Consider the following 20,749-nt stretch of genomic DNA (forward strand, 5'->3'; position numbering starts at 1 on the left):
TTGGAGATATTGCAGGTTCAGTTCCAAACAACCATAATAAAGCTAACATCACAATAAAGCAAGTCACACATATTTTTTTGTTTCTCAGTGCATGCAAAACAAGTAAAAGTTATGTTTACATTATACTATAGCCTATTAAGTGTAAAATAGCATTACATCCAAATAAAACAAACATACATATCACAATTTAAAAATACTTTATTGCACTGGGTGTGGTGGCTCATACCTGTAACCTCAGCACTTTGGAGGCTGAGGAGGGCAGATCACTTGAGGTCAGGAGTTCGAGATCAGCCTGGCCGACACGGTGAAACCCCATCTCTACTAAAAGTACGAAAATTAGCTGGGCATGGTGGCGGGCACCTGTAATCCCAGCTATGTGGGAGGCTGAGGCAGGAGAATCGCTTGAACCTGAGAGGTGGAGGCTACAGTAGCACTTTTAATTTCCTTTAAGAACTTTTTCTTTTGCACTCACAACTTGGCTTCCTGGCACAAGAGGCCTCGCTTTTCAGCCTCTCTTGGCTTTCAACATGTCTTCCTCACTAAGCTTAATCATTTCTAGCTTTTGACTTCAAGCGAGAGGTGTGCGAATCTTCCTTTCACTTGCACACTTAGAGGCCACTATAGGGTTAACTGGCTTAATTTCAATATTGTAGTATCTCTGGAAATGGGGTCACAGTAGAGGCAGAGAAATGAGGGAATAGCCAGTTGGTGGAGCAGCTGAAACACACACAACATTTATCCATTAAGTTCGCTGTCTTATATGGGCACAGTTTGTGGTGCCCCAAAACAATTACAATAGTAACATCAAAGATCACCCATCACAGATCACCACAACAGATAAAATAATACTGAAAAGGTTTGAAATATTGAAAGAATTATCAAAATGTGACACAGAGACAGAAAGTGAACGCATGCTGCTGGAAACATGGTGCTGAAAGGCGCTCAACACAGGGTTGCCATAAACCTTCAATTAAAAAAAAAAAAAAACTGTAATTTGCAAACTGCAGTAAAGTGAAGTGCAATAAAATGAGGTATGCCTGTCCATTCATCATATGACCCAGCAATATCTCTCCAAGGTATTTTCCCAGTGGAATACTACTCAGCAATGAAAAGCAATGAATTATTGGTGCATCAACACAGATGACTTTCAAATGCACTATACTAAGTGAAGTCAGATTCAAAAGGCTACATACCATATAATTCAATTTATATGATGTTCTGGAAGAGGCCAAACTACAGAGACAAAAATCTTACCAGTGTTTGTCACAGGATGTTGGCAGGAGAGGGGCTCACTTCAAAAAGTACAAGGGACTCCCGGGGAGTGACAGAACTAGTCTGTATCTTGATTGTGGCAGTAGTTATGAAACTGTCAACACTCACAAAACTATACACTAAAAATGGTAAAGCTTATTGTATGTAAATTGTATGTTAAAAGAAGTCTGAGATCAACAACACATATTTCCCTTCATGGAAAAGGAAGATTTAAACTACCTATGTATATCTAAACATATCTAAACAAAACACTGGAAAAAATCCTCAGCTTTTCTGCAAAATAAAATAAATTAACATTTGCCCATCTTTCTCCAAAAGATCAAAACTTCCTGATTTATTGATAAGCAGATGCACTAAAAACTTACTGAACTTCTCATCTGATGACTTCAATTTGCTCAGTGATTGATACAGGGTAAGGGAAGTGTCGGAGGTTTATGGAAAGGAGAATGTATGAAACATCTGTTTAGGAGAAAGACAAGTTTTTAAAAGGGCCACACAGTAAATACTTTAGGCTTTCGTGGGGCCATATGATCTCTGTCACAACTACTCAACTTTGCTGCGTAGCCACAGATAATACATTAAGGAACTGGTATGGCTCCGTTCCAATAAAATTTGAATCACGAAAATAGACAGGTGGAGCTGGCCCATTGTTTGAACTAAAGATCCAATCTGGATGAGCAGGAGAATGAAAGGACTAAGGAAATCATTTCCAGAAGTCATTATGGGTCCACTTAAAATCTAAAGTGACCCTAATTCACTGTGGCTTTCTGTTGGAGTAAAACAGTCAGGTGAATAAAAAGATCATTAAATTTACTTATGGCTGTAATTTAGCCAACTTAAGTACTACGTATGAGAGGGCAAGGGTATGAATGTAAGCAAGGGAGTGAATATGATAAATGATGACAATTTAAATTAAATAAGGAAAATGAAGATACAAGGAAAAAGAGGGATAGTGAAAAGGAGGTAGAATCACTGGATTGTGAGTCCTCCTGAAGACGAAGGATTGTTGAAACCTAAGCACTACATGACATGAGGAGGAATGATAGGAGAGTGTGTCTGGGAAATAAGAAACTAAAGTCACAGGAAGACTAAAGCTTGGTGAGCAATGGTCTAAAGTATGACTATGACAGAGGAAGAATAAATGACAGCGTCACCAACAAAACAGAGATCTAAGAACTGAGAGGGTGGGGCATTCAAAATAACCTGACGGGGTTGACAAGCTATTTTTCTCTTTTTCTTTTTTAACACAAAGGGCCACACATTAAATAATATTAAACTTTGTAGACCAAAAGGTAAATATCAAGGATACTGTATACAAACTCATGTAATAAGAGAGAAAACAATTTCCACAACAATTTTATTAATGAAGTGCAAACTCTAATAACAATGCATAACTTTTCACCATACAGGTCTACTAATGAAAACACTGGAATTCTTTTTTATAGGGCTTCAAAATTAGCATTCCCTATCATTAAAGTCAATTGTAAATGTATGTTAATGCTGATCTGCAATGAGATTTTATGCATTTCATCTTTGAAACCATCTTGTCACAAAGACATACTGATAACAATCCATGAAAACGTTATTTTATCAAGCATTATTTACCACTTAGAAGGCATTTACAAAAAATTTTATTAGATCCCTGATATTTGCCTTTTATCATGTATTACACTGGAGATTAATTACTCCCAATTAAAGAGCAGGTAGAGTTGCAGAATTAAGTGGATTCTGAAATATGAAAATTCTCTTTGCACTTGCATCAAGGTCCAAAATCTGATGAAATTGTAGTTTGAGCTTGGAAAATATATCCACTGCCTATTTGTGTGAGAATGGAGATTTTGCTTCTTGTTCTAACTTATATCACAGGAAGTACATAAAGCAGCATTTTGAGATTCAATATCAGGTGCTGTCAAGATAACTTTATCATGGGAGAAATTTTACATATAGACACTGGTTTCCCTTGTAATAACAGACTGAATTTATTAAGAAACATTTTCAAGTCTTCAGCAAAAGCTAATTTCCAAAGCTATTCTTCAGTGATTGAGACTGGTGCTATTAATTCAGAAAAAGTTTAATTTTGGCTTTACATTCAAAAGCTCTCAATAAGACTTTACCACTTCTAAGATATTAAACCGCTATACAGTAGAGTAAGTCAGAACATTCAGCTTCCATAGCTGACAGAAATTCACAGAACATTGATAACAGTTAAGTCCACCAGAGCAAATGAAGTTCACTATTCACACTATTGGTTCAATGACACATAATGTATTCAAATGTTTCTCACAAAGTACTGGTCACAAATACTACCATGAAAGGCCATAAACTTTAAATGCTTTGTATTATTTCTCAAGCTTCGTAAATTAGTCCAACTAAACTATTCTGTTCCACATGTATTTTTTTTCCCCACCATTCGCTGTAACACAACTTAGCAGATCCACTTCAGTTTATATTAAAATAATGTTTTGTCAAGTTCTTTAAAATATTCATTTTTTTTGAAAACACCTTGACATTTAAGTTGCATACCATTCCATTTATCCATTTAAAGTGTATAATTCCATTTTGAAACTATTCTTGCCTATGGTTCTTGCACAGAGACGAATTCTTCAGTCACTTCAAACCTTGTATTGACTTCTTGAATAAATAACAGTGTAATATTGTAGTAAAAGAAGAAATATATATTTAGGCTGGGCACGGTGGCTCTGCCTGTAATCCCAGGACTTTGGGAGGCAAAGGCGGGTGGGTCACCTGAGGTGAGGAGTTCAAGACCAGCCTGGCCAACATGGTGGAACCCTGTCTCTACTACAAATACAAAAATTAGTCAGGTGTGGTAGCATGCCCCTGTAATCCCAGCTACTCAGGAGGCTGGGGCAGGAGAATCACATGAACCTGGGAGGCTGAGGTTGCAGTGAGTCGAGATTGTGCCACTGCACTCCAGCCTGGGAAATAAGAGAAAGACTCCGTCTCAAAAAAAGAAAAAGAAATATACATTCAATTTTTGTCCCCAGGTCCAGACAAAGAGCTCCTAAAACTCTAGTAATTTCCTGAGTGATTGGGGTGATAAAAGCATCTTTTGTTCTAGTATTTGGTCTTTGTCCCTGATTCCTGACAGAGCTCCTAAAATCCTTTCAATTTCCTGAGTGATAGGAGTGTCTTTTGTTCCTGACCAGAACTCCTAAAACCCTAGGAATTTCCTGGGTGATAGGAGCCTCTTTCATTCTAATGAGGAGACTCTTTCTGGGACCCTAGATAGCTTCAGGATAGGGGCTGGTCACCAGAAAGACAAGGCCTTGAGTAGAAGCCTAGAAATTTCAGCCCCATTCTCCTCAACCTCCAGGAACAGAAGGGCTAGAAACTGAGTTAATGATCAATCCATCATGCCTACATTACTAACCTCCATAAAAGTCCCTAAGTAATGAGGTATTGAGAGCTTCTGGGTTGGTGAACACATCCAAGTGCCAGGATGGTGGCACACCCTAAATCCACAAGACAGAAGCTCCGGTACCTGGGACCCTTCCAGACCTTGTCCTGTGGACCCTCTTCATCTGGCTGTTCATCTGTATCCTTTATAATAAAATGGTAAATGTAAGTAAAGTGCTTTCCTGGGTTCTGTAAACTGTTATAGCAAATTATTCAAACTCCCTCCCCCTGTGATTTATAGCCAGTTGGTCAGAAGTACAAGAGGCCTAAACTTGTGATTGGCATCTGAACAGGGGGCAGCCTTGTGGGACTGAGCCCTTAACTTGCAGGATCTGATGCTAACTCCAAGTAGTTAGTGTCAGCATTTAATTAAACTGTATAATAGGACACCGGCCGGTGTCCAGAGTTGGAGAAGTGTTTGTTGGTATGAGGAAAAACCACACATTTGGTGTCAGAAGTGGGTAGAAACAGATCATAGTAATTGGTACCATCTGTCAACTCATCAATAGCCAAGGAAAGCCACTTGAAATCATCTGCTTTGTTTTTTAATTGACTATTGATGTTGATACCATGTAGGATTTCATTTGAGAATCAGAGTTCCATCAAAAAAAGTTTAAAAGCCATTCTCCTATATTAGTTTCACTCCAATTTCTTCTGTTTATACTACTATTAAATTTCACCTGTAATTATTCTTCCTCTGAAATGTCTTTCATGTCCATTTCATTCCATTTTCAGTCTTAAGGTCTTTTTCAGACCCTTATCACTTAATAAAATATACTTTGCTAGAGTATGATAGTAGTATTCCTAAGAAATCTCATTATAAAACAATCATTTCAATGAGGCAGGGGAAAGAGAGACTAAGATTAGTTTCAGAAGTTAGTTTCCTTCAGGGGAAAAAAATTTAATAGCTAATTAATTAGATCTACAATACAAACACTGATGAGCAAATATATCCAGACTGTTATAGAGTAAGTAGCTTTAACTCTCAGTTCAAAAGAGTGATGACTTCAGCTTTCAAATACAAAATATCACGTAAAATACAAGGGGGTAAATGAACAAAAATACTTCTATTCTGCTAAGACAGTACGTTACTACTACTTATTTTTTTGCTGCAATATTTTACTTTTTAATGTCAGAAAAGGCCTAGATAATGTTAGACATTGAGCAAATTCTCCTATTAAATAATCTAGCAGAAGTCTGGATGATTAAAGCATAGCATCAATATTGCTTTTAGTAGCCAGCTTCCACCCATCCTGTAACAATCAAGAGCTTCTTCAGCCTTGCCTGGTATCTCATCTTCTTAACAACAGCACTTCAAAAGTTTCCCAGCCTGTCTCTAGTATTTCTGTTGAAGGTTCCTGCATAAGCCAAACCCCCTTGGATCTGTCACAGAATCCTAACATTTTAAAATAATACCTTTCAGGTTCCTATAGGTCCACTGTCTATTTCTCCTAAACATCATTTAAGAAAACAAAATGTCTGAAGAACAGGTAGAGCACAAGATTTTTCTATTGGGATAAAGTTGGACTTTCTCAGGACTCTAGAGTCACAGTGGATCAAACTCCATGTCCTCCCCCTCTATCCATTGATAAAGAACTCAAAGGTTGGTGAAGTGGGCTAGACCATATATGACTGATTTTTAAGGTGAAGAGAGATGAAGTGGGAAAGAATATATATGATTTTTAAGGTAGAGTTCCTCCATTATATAAGTACAATAGGCCCATATAGAATACTGTGGGTCTTCAAACAGCAACAAATAGGTTGTTCTTTTTGTGTTTGCAGTCATTTTGTTTTTTTCATGAATGCATTTGTCTCTTTAATTTTAACTAATCACACAAATGTAAAACAAGAAAGAGTAGGGGTCATTATTCTTGTATCAGATAAAACAGACTTTAAACCAACAGTAAAAAAAGACAAAGAAGGTCATTTTATAATGACAAAGGATTCAATTCAATAAAAAGACTTAGCTATCCTAAATATATACGCACCCAAAACTGGAGCACCTGGATTCATAAAGCAAATATGTCTAAACCTAGGAAAAGATGTATACAGCCATACAATAGTGGGAGACTTCAACATCCCACTGACAGCATTAAATGAGGCAGAAAACTAACACAGAAATTCTGGACAAGTGTCTAATTTCTCACTTGACCAACTGGACCTAATAGACCTCTACAGAATACTCTACCCAACAAGCACAGAAAATACATTTTTCTCATTTGCACACAGAACATACTCTAAGATCAACCTCATGCTGGGCCATAAATCAAGTCTCAATAAATTAAAAAAAATGGAAGTCATACCAAGCACATTCTCAGACCACAGTGGAATAAAAATAGGTATCAATACCAAGAAGAACCCTCAAAACCACATAATTACTAGAAACTAAACAACTTGCTCCTGAATGACTTTTGGATAAACAATCAAATTAAGGCAGAAATCAAAATATTCTTTGAAACAAATGAAAACAAGAGACACGACCTACCAAAATCTATAGAATGCAGCAAAAGCAGTATTAAGAGGAAAGTTTATAGCATTAAACTCCCGTATCAAGAGGACAGAAAGATTTCAAATTAACAATGTAACATCACACCTAAAGGAATTAGAAAAACAAGAACAAACTAATCCCAAGGCTAAAGGAATAAAACAGAGTAGAACTAAATGAAACTGAGACCCCAAAACCATACAAAGAATCAACAAAACAAAAAATTGGTTTTTTGAAAGGATAAACAAGACTAACAGACCACTAGGCTGGATTAACAAAGGAAAAAATTCAAGTAAGCACAATCAGAAACAACAAAACTGACATTACAACTAATCCCACAGAAATACAAAAGCTCCAAGGAGATTATTACGAACACCCCTATACACAAAAACTAGAAAATCTAGAGAATACAGTTAAATTCTTATAAACACACAACCTCCCAAGATTGAATCAGGAAAAAATTCAAATCTTGAACAGATCAATAAGGAGTTTCAAAATTAAATCACTAATAAAAAACACACCAACCAGGGGGAGGGGGGAAAGCCCTGGACCAGATGGATTCACAGCTGAATTCTACCAAATGTACAAAAGACAGCTGGTACCAGTCCTACTGAAACTATTCCAAAAAATCAAGGAGAAGGGATTCCTCCCTAACTCATTCTACGAAACCAGTATCATCCTGATACCAAAATCTGGCAAAGACACAATGAGAAAAAAAAACACTAAAGGCCAGCATCCCTGATGGAAATAGATGCAAAAAATCCAGAACAAAATACTAGTAAACTGAATCTAGGAGTACAACAAAAAGTTAATTCAGTTTGATCAAGTATGCTTTATTCCCGGGATGCAAAGCTGGCTCACCATATGCAAATCAATGAATGTGATTCACCAAATAAACAGAATTAAAAACAAAAATCACATAATCATATGATCAGCTCAATAGACACAGAAACAGCTTTTGATAAAATCCAACATCCTTTCATTATAAAAATCCTCAAAAAACTAAGCATCAAAGGAACATACCTCACAATAATAACAGGTATCTATGACAAACCACAATCAACATTATGCTGAACAAGCAAAAGCTGGACACATTCCCCCTAAGAACTGGAACAAGACAAGGACGCCCATTCTCATCACTCCTCTTCAACACAGTACTGGAAGTCCTAGCCAGAGCAATCAGGCAAGAGAAAGAAATAAAAGGCATCCAAACAGGAAAAGAGAAAGTCAAATCATCTCTCTTTGCTGACCATATGATTCAATATCTAGAAAACCCTAAAGACTCTGCCAAAAGGCTCCTAGACGTGATAAACAATTTCAGTAAAGTTTCAGAATACAAAATCAACAGCATTTCTATACACCAACAACATTCAGCTGAGAGACAAATCATGAACATAATCCCATTTACACTAGACGCACACAAACACACACACACACACACACACACACACACACACACACCCCCATACCCTAGAAATACATCTAACCAAGGTGAAAGATCTCTATAAGAAGAACTACAAAACACTGCTGAAGGAAATCATAGATGACATAAACAAATGAAAAAAATGTTCCATGTTAATGAACTAGAAGGAATCAATGCCATTAGAATGTCCATACTTCCCAAAGCAATCTACAGATTCACCACCATCCCTATCAAACTACCAATGTCATTTTTCACAGAAATAGAAAAAAACTATTCTAAAATTTATATAGAATCAAAAAACAAAAAACAAACAAACAAACAAAACGACAGCCCCAACAGCCAAAGCAATCCTAACCAAAAAGAATAAAACCAGGACTTCAAACTATACTACAGGCTACAGTAACCAAAACAGCATGGTACTGGTACAAAATTAGATACACAAACCAATGGAACAGAACAGAGAACCCAGAAAACAAAGCTGCACCTACAACCAACTGATATTCAAGAAAGTTGGCAAAAAATAATCAGTGGGGAAAAGACTCCTAATAAATGGAGCAGCGGAAACTAGCTAACCATATCGGGAAGAATGAAACTGGACTCCTACCTATCACCATATGCAAAAATTAACGCAAGACAAATTAAAGACTTAAATGTAAGACATAAAACGATAAAAATCCTGGAAGAAAACCTAGGAAATACCCTTCCAGACATAAGCCTTGGCAAAGAATTTATGACTAAGTCCAGCAATTGCAAAAACAACGAAAACTGACAGGCAGGGCACAGTGGCTCACACCTGCAATCCTAGCACTTTGGGAGGCCAAAGTAAGAGGACTGCTTGAGGCCAGGAGTTCAAGACCAGCCTAGGCAACATGGCAAGACCTGGTATCTACAAAAAAGCTGCAACAAAAACAAAAACTGACAAGTGACACCTGAAGAAACTAGCATTTCTGCACAGCAAAAGAATCAGCAGAGTAAACAGACAACCTACAGAATGGGAGAAAACATTCTCAAACTACGCATTCAACAAGAAACTAATATCTAGAACCTGTAAGGCAGTTAAATCAACAAGCAAAAAACAATTAACCTCATTAAAAACTGGTCAAAGGACATGAGAACAGACACTTCTCAAAATAAGACATACAAGCAGTCAATATATGAAAAAAGCCAGGCACAGTGGCTCATTCCTGTAATCTCAGTACTTTGGGAGGCTAAGGTAGGTGGATCACTTGAGCCCAGCAATTTGAGACCAGCCTGGGCAACATGTTGAAGCCTGATCTCTACAAAAAGCAAAAATTAGCTGGGAGTGGTGGTGTGCACCTGCAGTCCCAGCTACTTGGAAGCCTGAGGTGGGAGGATCACTTGGGCCTAGGAGGTCGAGGCCGCAGTGAGCCCAGATCATGCCATTGCACACCAGCCTAAGTGACACAGCAACACCATCTTAAAAAAAAAAAAAAAAACACCATAATGACATACTATCTCACACCCCTAAGAAGGGCTATTACTAAAATGTCAAAAAATAACATATGTTGGTGAAGCTACACAGAAAAGGGAACATTTATACACTATTGGTAGAAATGTGAATTATTTCAGCCACTGTGAAAAGCAGTCTAGAGATTTCTCAAGGAAGTAAAAATAGAACTACCTTTTGACCCAGCAATCCCATTACTGGGTACATACTCAAAAGAAAAAAAAAAATTCTACTGAATGACACATGCACTCATAGGTTTATGGCAGTACCATTCACAACAGCAAAGACACACAATCAACATAGGTATCCATCAGCAGTGGACTGGATAAAGAAAATGGGGTACATATACACCATGGAATACTACACAGGTATAAAAAGAGCAAAATCATGTCTTTTGCAGCAACATGGATGCAGCTAGAGTCCATCACCCTAAGTGAGTTAACGTAAAAAATAGAAAACCAAGTAACACATATTCCCACTTACAAGTGGTAGCTAAATCTTGGGTACATACAGACATAAGAATGGGAACAACAGACACTAGAGACTCCAAAAGGAAGAGGAGGAGGAGTGGGGGAAAGGCCTGAAAAACTTCCTATTGGGTACTAGGTTCACTGACTGGGTGACAGGATCAATAGAAGCCCAAATCTCAGAATTGTGCAATATCCCCTTGTAAGAAACTTGTATATGTACCCCCTGAATCTAAAGTAAAAATTTTAACTAAAAAAAATTGTAATAATCAAACTACAACCTTGTCAATTCACTCCTAGGTAATTAAGAGTAAACTTAATTACCTAGTATATTTGCCAGAATATATTTTCTGGAATAGTATAATTGCAAATAGTATAATTACCGGAGTATATTTTCTGGAATAATTAAAAATGTACACTGACGCTAGGCACAGTGGCTCACGCCTATAATCCCAGCACTTTGGGAGGCCAAAATGGGAGGATCGCTTGAGCCCAGGAGTTCCAGACCAGCCTGGGATAGATAGGGAGACCCATCTCTAAAAAAAAAATACAAAAAATTAAAAAAGATTACCCAGGCATGGTGGTATGCTTCCAATATTCAAAAATCCTGAGGTCTTCAGGAGTCTGAGTTTAAAGAAGTAATTATTTTTCCAAAAGAATATGGCGTGAAATAATTTGTCAAACAAAGCATTATATCGAGACCCAACTGAACGAATGTTTCATCTTCTGTAGAATGTAAAATAATTTTTCAAGGGGCCCTACATTAAAGGAAGGCAGGTTAACAAGTCAAAGAGTAGAGAAACTTATCTTGTTTTAGAGTATACTTTCTACAGTTTTTGAAAATATTTTAAAACGGGAAATCAAACCATACTATGGTCAAATAAGAAAAATAAGAAACTACTGTCAAAAGTAACTTCAGTCAGGCATGCTGGTGCACCCCTGTAGTCCCAGAAACTCAAGGAAGCTAAGGCGGGAAGATTGTTTGAGCTCAGGAGGTAGAGGCTGCAGTGAGCTATGATCACGCCACTGCACTCCAGCCTAGGCAACAGAGGGAAACTTCACCTCTGAAAACAAAAAAAGTATTTAAGTTTTGCCTACTTTCTCAAAATGACCAAAACTAAAGTAATATTACATTCCTTAAAGGTTAACTATGTTGTTCCATTTGTTTTAGAAAAATTTAAATACCTAAATTTGATTAATACATTTGTAATTATGATTAAATATTTTTGCATAAAAATATTAAATATTATACAATTTTTTTCATATTATGATTAACAAAACAGTAACATATTTTCCAAATTTCCATCTTTCCTCACAAAACAGTATTTTTTTTAACATGGCAGTTAAATGCCTTGGTATCTTGTAATGCTTTACAAGATAAATCTGACACTCCTTAGCTTAGCATCAAGGCTAGACAATGCAATTCCAAAATCAAGCTTTCTAGACTTATCTCCTCACCCCCACTCTCCCCGTCCTTCCTGCTCTCCTCAGAACGGCTATTTACATGCACATCTTGTCTCTGCCCACTCCATTGTGAAATCCGGTCTTACCCCTCCACCCACAGACTTCCTTTCAGTGAAGCATAGAAGGCTACATACATACAGGTTACAGGCCAGGTCCAGGACTGGCTTTGCCCTTACCTGAACAAAATAAAAATCTCCCTGGTTAAAACCAAAAGTTGATGTCACTTCGAAATTTCCTTGGTGTTTGATCTACCCTTTCAATAGCATATTGGTTAAGGGCACAAACTTTGAAGAGCTAGATTGTTATTTACCAGTTATACACACTGAGGGAGGTGACTTAATCATTTTGAACCTCATCTGTAAAACAGGAATACCAGTACCCTCCTCACAGGACTGTTGTGTGGATAAAGTGAGACAATTTATGTATGGGGTTACCAGTGCTTGGTGGAGAACAGGTACTCAATAAATTTACTTGAGTATCACTAGGCTTATGATAATGATGAATTCTTAGGAATTGCTAGTTTTTTTAAAACTACAATGAAGTACCTGCCTCCTTCTGGTTCTTCTAAGCCAGCATATATGACACACTGCTTGGCCTCTTGTCCAGCATCTTCAAGTGTCTGGGTGTTTGCCTTGTCTGCCTCAGTTTTAACTTTAACTGTGTGTGTTTCTGAATCTATTATCTGAGTATCTGTTTACCTATTCTTGCTCAACGATTCCCAACTTCCCTCAGTACACTGTAGATTTTCCTTCTGGTCCTGGCTTCCATCATGCCTTTGCTTTACTACCTATGGTTCCTGTGATGACACTTGACTCCCATGCAACACATGGATTACAAAGCCTAAATCAAATTCACTCTTAGGGTCACTTAAATTCTATCTCTTCCATGAAGCCACCAATCTGAATCCTGTCTGGTCTATTTCAATGAAATTCTAAAGCTCAGGTTGTCTGCACCACTGTGTTGGAAATTTGACATATGCTTCATCAAACTGTGAGTCACAGGATACACATGTTCATTCACTCAATGACTATATAGAAGAATGAGACCACTTCAACCAAGTCTCAATTTGTTAAAGACTTATTAAAACAAATGCTAAACATCTTTTTTAAATATAGCTGCTATGAACTAACAAAGAACATTCTATATAGATTTGAGGGGTAGGGATACTCATCCATAAAATATACACATTTAATTGAAAACTGGGCAACTTTCATTATAAAGCCTCTGATTTGCCATATTTCTGTTGTAAGACATAATAATAAAATGGAATCAATCTTCTGGATGACTTCTCCTATCCTCCTAAACAAAAAAAAAATTTAAGTATGGTTTAATATTTTTATACATATATCAGGTTTTTTTATCAATTTATATATATAATTACACCATACTTTAATTATATACATATATACACACACATATACATGATTTCTTTTATTGTCTTTACTGAGATATTTTGATATACAGTGTTAAGCTTTTGTATGTTTTATGTATAACCAATCTTTTAGTAGGAATTATTAACAGCTTTGCAGATTTTTAAAAAATGGTTTCTGAAAGCTTTGTTAAAGCAGAAAATGTCAGTCCCAGCAATCCATACTTCTCTGCTTAATACTTCCTTGGCAAGATCTGTCCATGCCAGTGCAGTCTGGGCTTTAGCAATCACAATGCCAGGAGCTTGTAGTGCACACAACATTCTCAGTTATACAAACAGTATTCATTTCCTTCATCCTCACAAATTAAGAGTTAAACTCTAAGTAGGTCTTTAACATTTTCTTTCTTAAGACTTCTCTGTTAAAGCTAATTAACTATAAATTAGGGCTTGAAAAACGTGAGCAGAAAACTAATTTTTATCAATAACTGAACCATACTAAGGGAAATAAAAAGGGTTAAGCTACGTTAGTCAAGGGTAAATCAACATTCTCTCTAACCCCATCCCATTAACCCAACTGTTTTACAAAAATAAAAGTGCGTTATTATTCAGCTATTTAATACAGCTATTTAATAAGTTGTGAATAAAAGTCATAGTAAAGAGGAAAAGAGGACTGCTGTATTTTTTAGGCATGAAGAACACCAACTTAGATGACAGGTTTTCCAGTATTTTTGTATTTTTAAAGACAGAACTGTATACATTTAAGAACTAAAGGCTCAAAAAAGAACCTTATGGAAAAAGAAACCTAGTGAACATATATAATTGAGTGATTTCGTTTTTTCAAAAATTTCTTTTGTTTTTGGGAGGAGAATCTCTTTTTTTTTTGAGATGAAGTCTGGCTCTGTTGCCCAGGCTGGAGTGCAATGGCATAATCTCAGCTCACCACAACCTCTGCCTCCCAGGTTCAAACGATTCTCCTGCCTCAGCCTCCCGAGTAGCTGGGACTAAAGGCTTGTGCCACCACACCCGGCTAATTTTTGTATTTTTAGCAGAGATCGGGTTTCACTATGTTGGCCAGGCTGTTCTCAAACTCCTGACCTCGTGATCCGCCTGCCTCAGCCTCCCTAAGTGCTGGGATTACGGTGTGAGCCACCACACCCGGCCAGGAGGAGAATCATTTATAAAAACTTCCCTATAGAAATAGCTTCGTAACATTTTTACTAATTAAAATAAAAAATAAATTATGAAACCTGGCATAACTAAAAAGCAACCATAATTTGTATAACAGAACATCAGGGTAGGTATTCTGTGGCTTACTATTTAGAGGAATTTACAAAACTAAAATTAAAAATGGTACTTAGGTTTTTTACTCTTCAATCCCTCTTGGTGATAAGACTGGAAGTTTCTTAGAGTAAAATGCTCATTGGGTGAGAAGAAAATAACACAACTACGGATATATGCCATTCTAACATTTATTCTATACATGCATTTTTAAAATAGGCACCTTAGACAAGGAAAGGGCACGTCAGACAAAAGTACTTGATCCACAAGGAAATCTGCCAGTGATGATAAATATTTAACCTTGATATGCACTTGATCAGTAATTCTGGCCCTAAACAAAATGAACAATTAGAATTATCTTCAACCTTAGCCTCAAGTCCTCATCTTCTCTCGCACACCCAAAACATCACCTAAATAAAGGATCTGTGATATTTACAAAAAAGATAATATTCACAAAAAAGGTAAATCTCCCATAATTGCCAAAAATAGCAGTCCTGAGGGTATTTAAAATGTGAGTTTTCAGTGCCTTAATCTAAAGGAATAAAGCTTAAACCAGAATTTCAGGGATCAGCCTTTGGATGAAAAAGTACACTCCCCTAAAATGGTATTTCATAGCCAAGCCCAAATTTAGGAAATGAAATTAAATAATAGCCTGTCTAGGGCACGTTAAACATTTTACCTTTTGAAACCAAATCAACTATGTTCTTAGTTTTAGTAAGACACAGGTTTCTTTATGGTTGGCCATAGCTACCAAGCGAGGAATGATTTTTAACCGTGTTGCAAAGGGGCAGAGAACAGGCTTGGAGGCTTGAGGGACCAGGAGGAGACAGTATAATGAGACCTAAAGGGAGAAGGAAGGATGTATGGAAAATGGAGCCTTTAAGGGCTGATGGTTTTCACCAACCTTTGAGGGTCAGTTAGGTGACTCATTACTCACTTGACAATTAGAAAATGGATAGAAATATGGAAAATCTTTTTTAATGCTGTAACTATTTAAATGTATTCTTCTAAACTAAGGGCCTACAGAGAAAGAAAGCCTTCACGTGGGCAAACTTTAGGGCACTACCCTCCTCCAAAAATAAAAGCCATTTAGAAAATGAAAGAACAGTAAGAACATAATAATAAATGATGGAGACCTATTTGTGGTTCTAGATATATATTCCCAAATAGGTTTAACAAAAAACATTTTACTGCCTTTAAAAAGAATCTACAAAAAGAATCAAGAATATGAAGTAAAGAAGAGAAAACTATCCCCTTATATCAGTTCCACCTAGTGGGGAGGGAACAATAGGGCAGAATTGATTCTCTCTTCAAAAGAACTTTTCTTTGTTAAGGAACCCTAGTGATTGCTTTGCCCTGGTTCCTCTCAACTCCTTATCTTCTTCTACATTGTTCTCTATAATCTGAGAACTCCAGCCTTTGCTTCTACCGCTCTTAGATGCTACTATACCTATAGGAAGGCTAAGCCATAACTGGCTTAGTAGCAGAGCAAGAAAAACTCAAAAAGGCCCAAATATAACTTTCTGCTTCTAGTCCCATTCTGCATAGCCAGTGATTTCACATGTGTACTCTGGAATCACAGAGGCTTGAGCTGAAATCTTGGTTCCATCATTTATTAGATATACACATTTGGGAAAGTTCCTTAACTTCTGTGCACTTCTTACTACCTCCTCATCTATAAAATGGGGATAGTAATAACTCCTGCCTTTCACAATTAATGTGAGGATGAAATGAGATATTTAACACAGTTTTCTGGTACTTAGTAAATTCTAAATAAACATTAACAACCTATTATACTCTGCTTAAATCCAAGATGCCCCATGGTCTAGTGCAGTTGATTTCAGAATTGTGACCAGCACTTTAAAAAAAAAAAAATTCATACACACACACACAAAATATCGTAGCGCAATAAAGGTAAGTACTGTTTCAAAAATATTTTTTTCAGATACACACCCACCCACACACATATATTCTTAACTTGGCCTCATTTAGCTTTTCTGTGACACCTTCCCTAAGTAACTTCCACAGACAGCACATGTGTCTCTTCCTCAGGGCACAATAGTATCTTCAGAATTTTGTATAAAATTCTAGAACACTTAACTGCACTGTGCTTGCTTATATGTGTGTTTTTCCACGTCTATTTTCCCACAAGAATGTAAACCGCAAAGAAAAAAACTGCCTTATGTTATTTATTTCTGGCGCTTGAAAAACACTGGATGCTCAATAAATTTTTGTTGAATGAATGAGTAAAATATCAAACCCTAACAGGTATTAAGAACACACAAAAATAATCACTTTCATTTTTATCTGATCAGGTTTTATTGTTATATAGGAATTTAAATTTAGCTGTAAGTCACACAAAATCTAATATAAATTTTTTCTCCCATAGTGCATAGTATAGCCCCTTCTAACAGAGATGAATACATTTACTTAAAAAACTGAAATGAGTAATGTGCAAAATGATTGTTAAAAAGTAGTACATCCAAGCATACAGACGTGTTGCACAGTTAAAGTTTTATTGTTTTATTTATTTGTTTATTTATTTATTTTTTTTTTTGAGACAGAGTTTCGCTTTTATTGCCCAGGCTGGAGTGCAATGGCGCGATCTCGGCTCACCGCAATCTCTGCCTCCCAGGTTCAAGCGATTCTCCTGCCTCAGCCCCCCAAATAGCTGGGATTACAGGCACGTGCCACCACGCCCGGCTAATTTTGTATTTTTAGTAGAGATGGGGTTTCTTCCATGTTGGTCAGGCTGGTATCGAACTCCTGACCTCAGGTGATCCACCCGCCTCTGCCTCCCAAAGTGCTGAGATTACAGGCGTGAGCCACCGCGCCCGGCCCGGCTGAAGTTTTATTTAAGCAGATCAGACACATTCATGCTTCTTTTTAGGGGCAAAGAAAATTGAAAAAAAAAAGTTATCGGACAGAAAAGGTTGCTTCTATATGACAAACTGTCCTTTCATAAATACTGCAGGTTCCATGAGAACACATCTAAATAACAACACTGGGCAGGTACTTGCTTGAGTACTTTCAAAACAGAAAAATATGAAGAACTTTAATATTTCCAATATTCTCATATTATCACAATTCTCAATTCTATTCAAATGCAAAATTCAAAGTTATACAAATTTACCAACTCTGCTTTTATTCCATCACAAAAAGCAAAACACTGGAAATCAATTCTAAAGAAACACTTTTCAACATGCTTAGAGGCAACAAAGGTTAAGTCAACAGACTATTAAATCAAAGTTACTTATAAAAGTTGGTTTTACCACTGGCAAAAATAGATGCAAATAAATATTTGCTCTAAAATGAGACTTAGGTTTTTAAGGTATGTGTTCCTTTATAATGATCCTCTAGAATATTTAATTTCTAAATCATTAATAACTTGACTGAGAAATCGGCAATTCTCAACTTTTTAAGATTACATGTTTACTGATAGGGTAAGGTATATACACGAAATGCAAAGAAAGAGAATGAATTGTACTGCTGCTTCAGTAGTCAGGAACTCGCTTCCTACCTCAGACTAATGAATGATAACTTAAAGCTTAGTAAACACCTAAGGAAATAGCAATTTCAGAAAATCTTCCTTCCTTTTGTGACTTTAAACATATATTTTAGGTTATTATGCAACTCTATTTCAAAGTAATTTCTTGGGCTTGGACATTAAAGTTAAGTCTTAACAGTTAACATTGATTTATTGAAGGGATAAAAAAGATAACCTGTGATTTAGAGTCTAAACCAATGGAAATGGCAGCAAGTCACTGCCACTTATTAAAAATTCTTCCCTCCATCTGAAATAATCATTTTAATGAACCTAGTAAGGGTGGTTAACACTCACCAGTATGAATCTTCTCATGTCTCTGTAGCAGGTACTTCTGTATGAAACGCATGTCACATTGACTACATTGAAATGGTTTTTCGCCTTAAAATAATTTCACATCCACAAATTAGTTACGGAATAAAACAACAGTTTTTAGTTACTGTTTCTGAGGAAAGAAAAATCTTAGATGCCCAAATTTTGGAAAATTACAAAATAGCCATACAAATTTTTGATGTTATTAACAGAATTTTATTTCCTCTCCATTTTTTTCCCAGGATTTAAAAATTCATATTCTCACAATCACATAAAAATGAGATTAAATTTGATCTATATATTCAAGGGGGGAAAAGGAAATAAATAAAACAATTTAAAATTAAATTTTAAAATCATGGGGTAAGAAAGAACTCTATAGGTTCTCACGTGTCTTAAACATATTTTCTTTCTTTTTATTTGGAAGAAGGTGTGCCCATCCTGTTTTCTCCCTAGTTAACTATCCATTTATGCCCTTTTACATATTGTCTTCAGAACCTTCAGAACTTTCTAAACATCCCTTTTTAAAAAGATCTTGTCTCTTCAAACTTTCTCTCTCTGCTGGGGCTTTTCCTTTTAAGGAAAGTATTCTCTGGACTGTTCTATGCTGAGAAACCTTGTTTCGGTCCTGAAACACTTCTACCTTAGTACTTTCTCTCCTTCCCTTTCACTACACCTCCTTAAAAGAATAGTCCACTCTAAGTCAAATTCTTCACTGCCCACTTGCGGTTTAACCCTTATACTCTGCTTTCTGAAAAGCTACTTGTGATGTCCTTGCTATTTATTCCAAAGATTTTTTTCTCGGTTCTCTAACCTCTATCCTCCCTAGGACACTGGCACTGTTGGTCACACCCTGCTTGGAATTCTAGCTTCTTTCAGCTTCTGGGACACTATTTTCCTAATTCATCAAATCTCCCTTATAACTGTTTTTATTCCTCATTTCATCTTACATGTCTAGTTTGTTTACCCAAAGGTCTGCCATCTTTAATACTGTTCTCTACAACTTCATTATCTTAGCTATCATGTATTTATATTTGATTTCCAAATCCATGTTTTAAACTCTGCCTGGATATTTTGCATACACAAAAAAATGAACATTGACAAACAGGCTTTTAATAATACATTCTCTAATCATTTCTCTAGCTAAATGGAGCACATTAAGCCAAACAGGTGTCCAATTAAGACTATTTAATTAATTTTACACATCCATGCTAACTGTTTTCTCACTCAACATTTTTTCCTGGTTTCCTTCTGACATTCTGGCCTACAAAATCTCTGATTTGGAATGCCAGATTAGCTGTGGTCTTAGGAATGAATGACGTTTACACGAAGATGAAAATAACAAAGATAATAACTTTATGGCCACAAGCCCATTTCAATTCAAGAAATACCTGTATGAATGAAGACATGTCTCTGTAAGTGATAGTTCGTTCTAAAGGCAGCATTGCAGTGCTCACAAACGTGAGATTTAGGGGTTTTCAAACCAAGTGATCCATCCTCATTTATTGTAAGGATCTAGTTCAAAAAAAAAGGCAAAAACAAAAGAAATAAGTTTTAAAAACGTAATTAAATAGTACTTTTTTAAAAAGATAATGCAAACAACGGTCACCAGAGATTATGAAATATTTTGTTTTTAAATAATCTTGAAAAGACTATTAGAATAATGTTACCATTAACTGTAAGAAAGTACAACATGACTCAGAATGAGCAAAAATCACTAATAAAACCTTGGAAGCTGGTTAAGTAAGATCTCATCACAGCCTTCTCCTCTGTAATGCTGATGCGTGATGGAGGTCCTAAGTTTTCAGTTAGGGTGAGCACAGGTATATTTTCAATTTCAAATTCTCATATATGCAGGGAAAAAAGCCTTTAGACATGATCTAAACATCAATCAGTATGGGACTAATTAAATAAATCATGGAAAATGAATACAATTTAATATTATGTGGTCGTAAAATAAAATGACAAAGCTTTCTAATACTTATATGAAAAGGGTGTCAGGATTTGTTAAGTTAAAAAAAGGCAAAGTTTAGAAGTGTTTTGCTAGTTTTGCAAAGTTGAGTGTATAGTTTTGCTAACTTTTGTATATAAAAGGTACATACAGGAATATATATTTGTATAGGCATAAAAACTACTTGAGAAGGATATATATATAGAGAGAAGTATATATCCTTGATTATGATGGCTGGGGAACTGTGCAGACAAGAGATAAAATGGGAGGGAGGTTTTACACTGTATACTTAACACATTTTT

At 36.2% G+C, this 20,749-nt stretch overlaps 1 protein-coding gene across 9 annotated transcripts in view; it reads right to left on the reverse strand.

Moving 5' to 3' along the window:
- Positions 1-20,749, reverse strand: part of ZNF148 (zinc finger protein 148) — a 140,762-nt gene that overhangs the window by 26,143 nt on the left and 93,870 nt on the right. For 5 of the 9 annotated variants that reach the window (XM_021934144.1, XM_021934142.1, XM_021934143.2 and 2 more), the window contains 2 exons: positions 19,888-20,011; positions 18,485-18,568 (listed from right to left, as the gene is read on the reverse strand). In XM_021934144.1, the coding sequence (XP_021789836.1) occupies positions 18,485-18,568; positions 19,888-20,011 (208 nt within the window). Of the gene's footprint in view, positions 1-11,807; positions 13,296-14,453; positions 14,975-17,418; positions 17,526-18,484; positions 18,569-19,887; positions 20,012-20,749 lie in introns of those variants that run through there. The other 4 variants (XM_021934149.2, XM_021934147.2, XM_021934150.2 and 1 more) reach the window with 4 other exon arrangements.

The sequence above is a fragment of the Papio anubis genome, chromosome 2, assembly GCF_008728515.1.
Source record: "Papio anubis isolate 15944 chromosome 2, Panubis1.0, whole genome shotgun sequence".
NCBI classification, from domain to species: domain Eukaryota; kingdom Metazoa; phylum Chordata; class Mammalia; order Primates; family Cercopithecidae; genus Papio; species Papio anubis.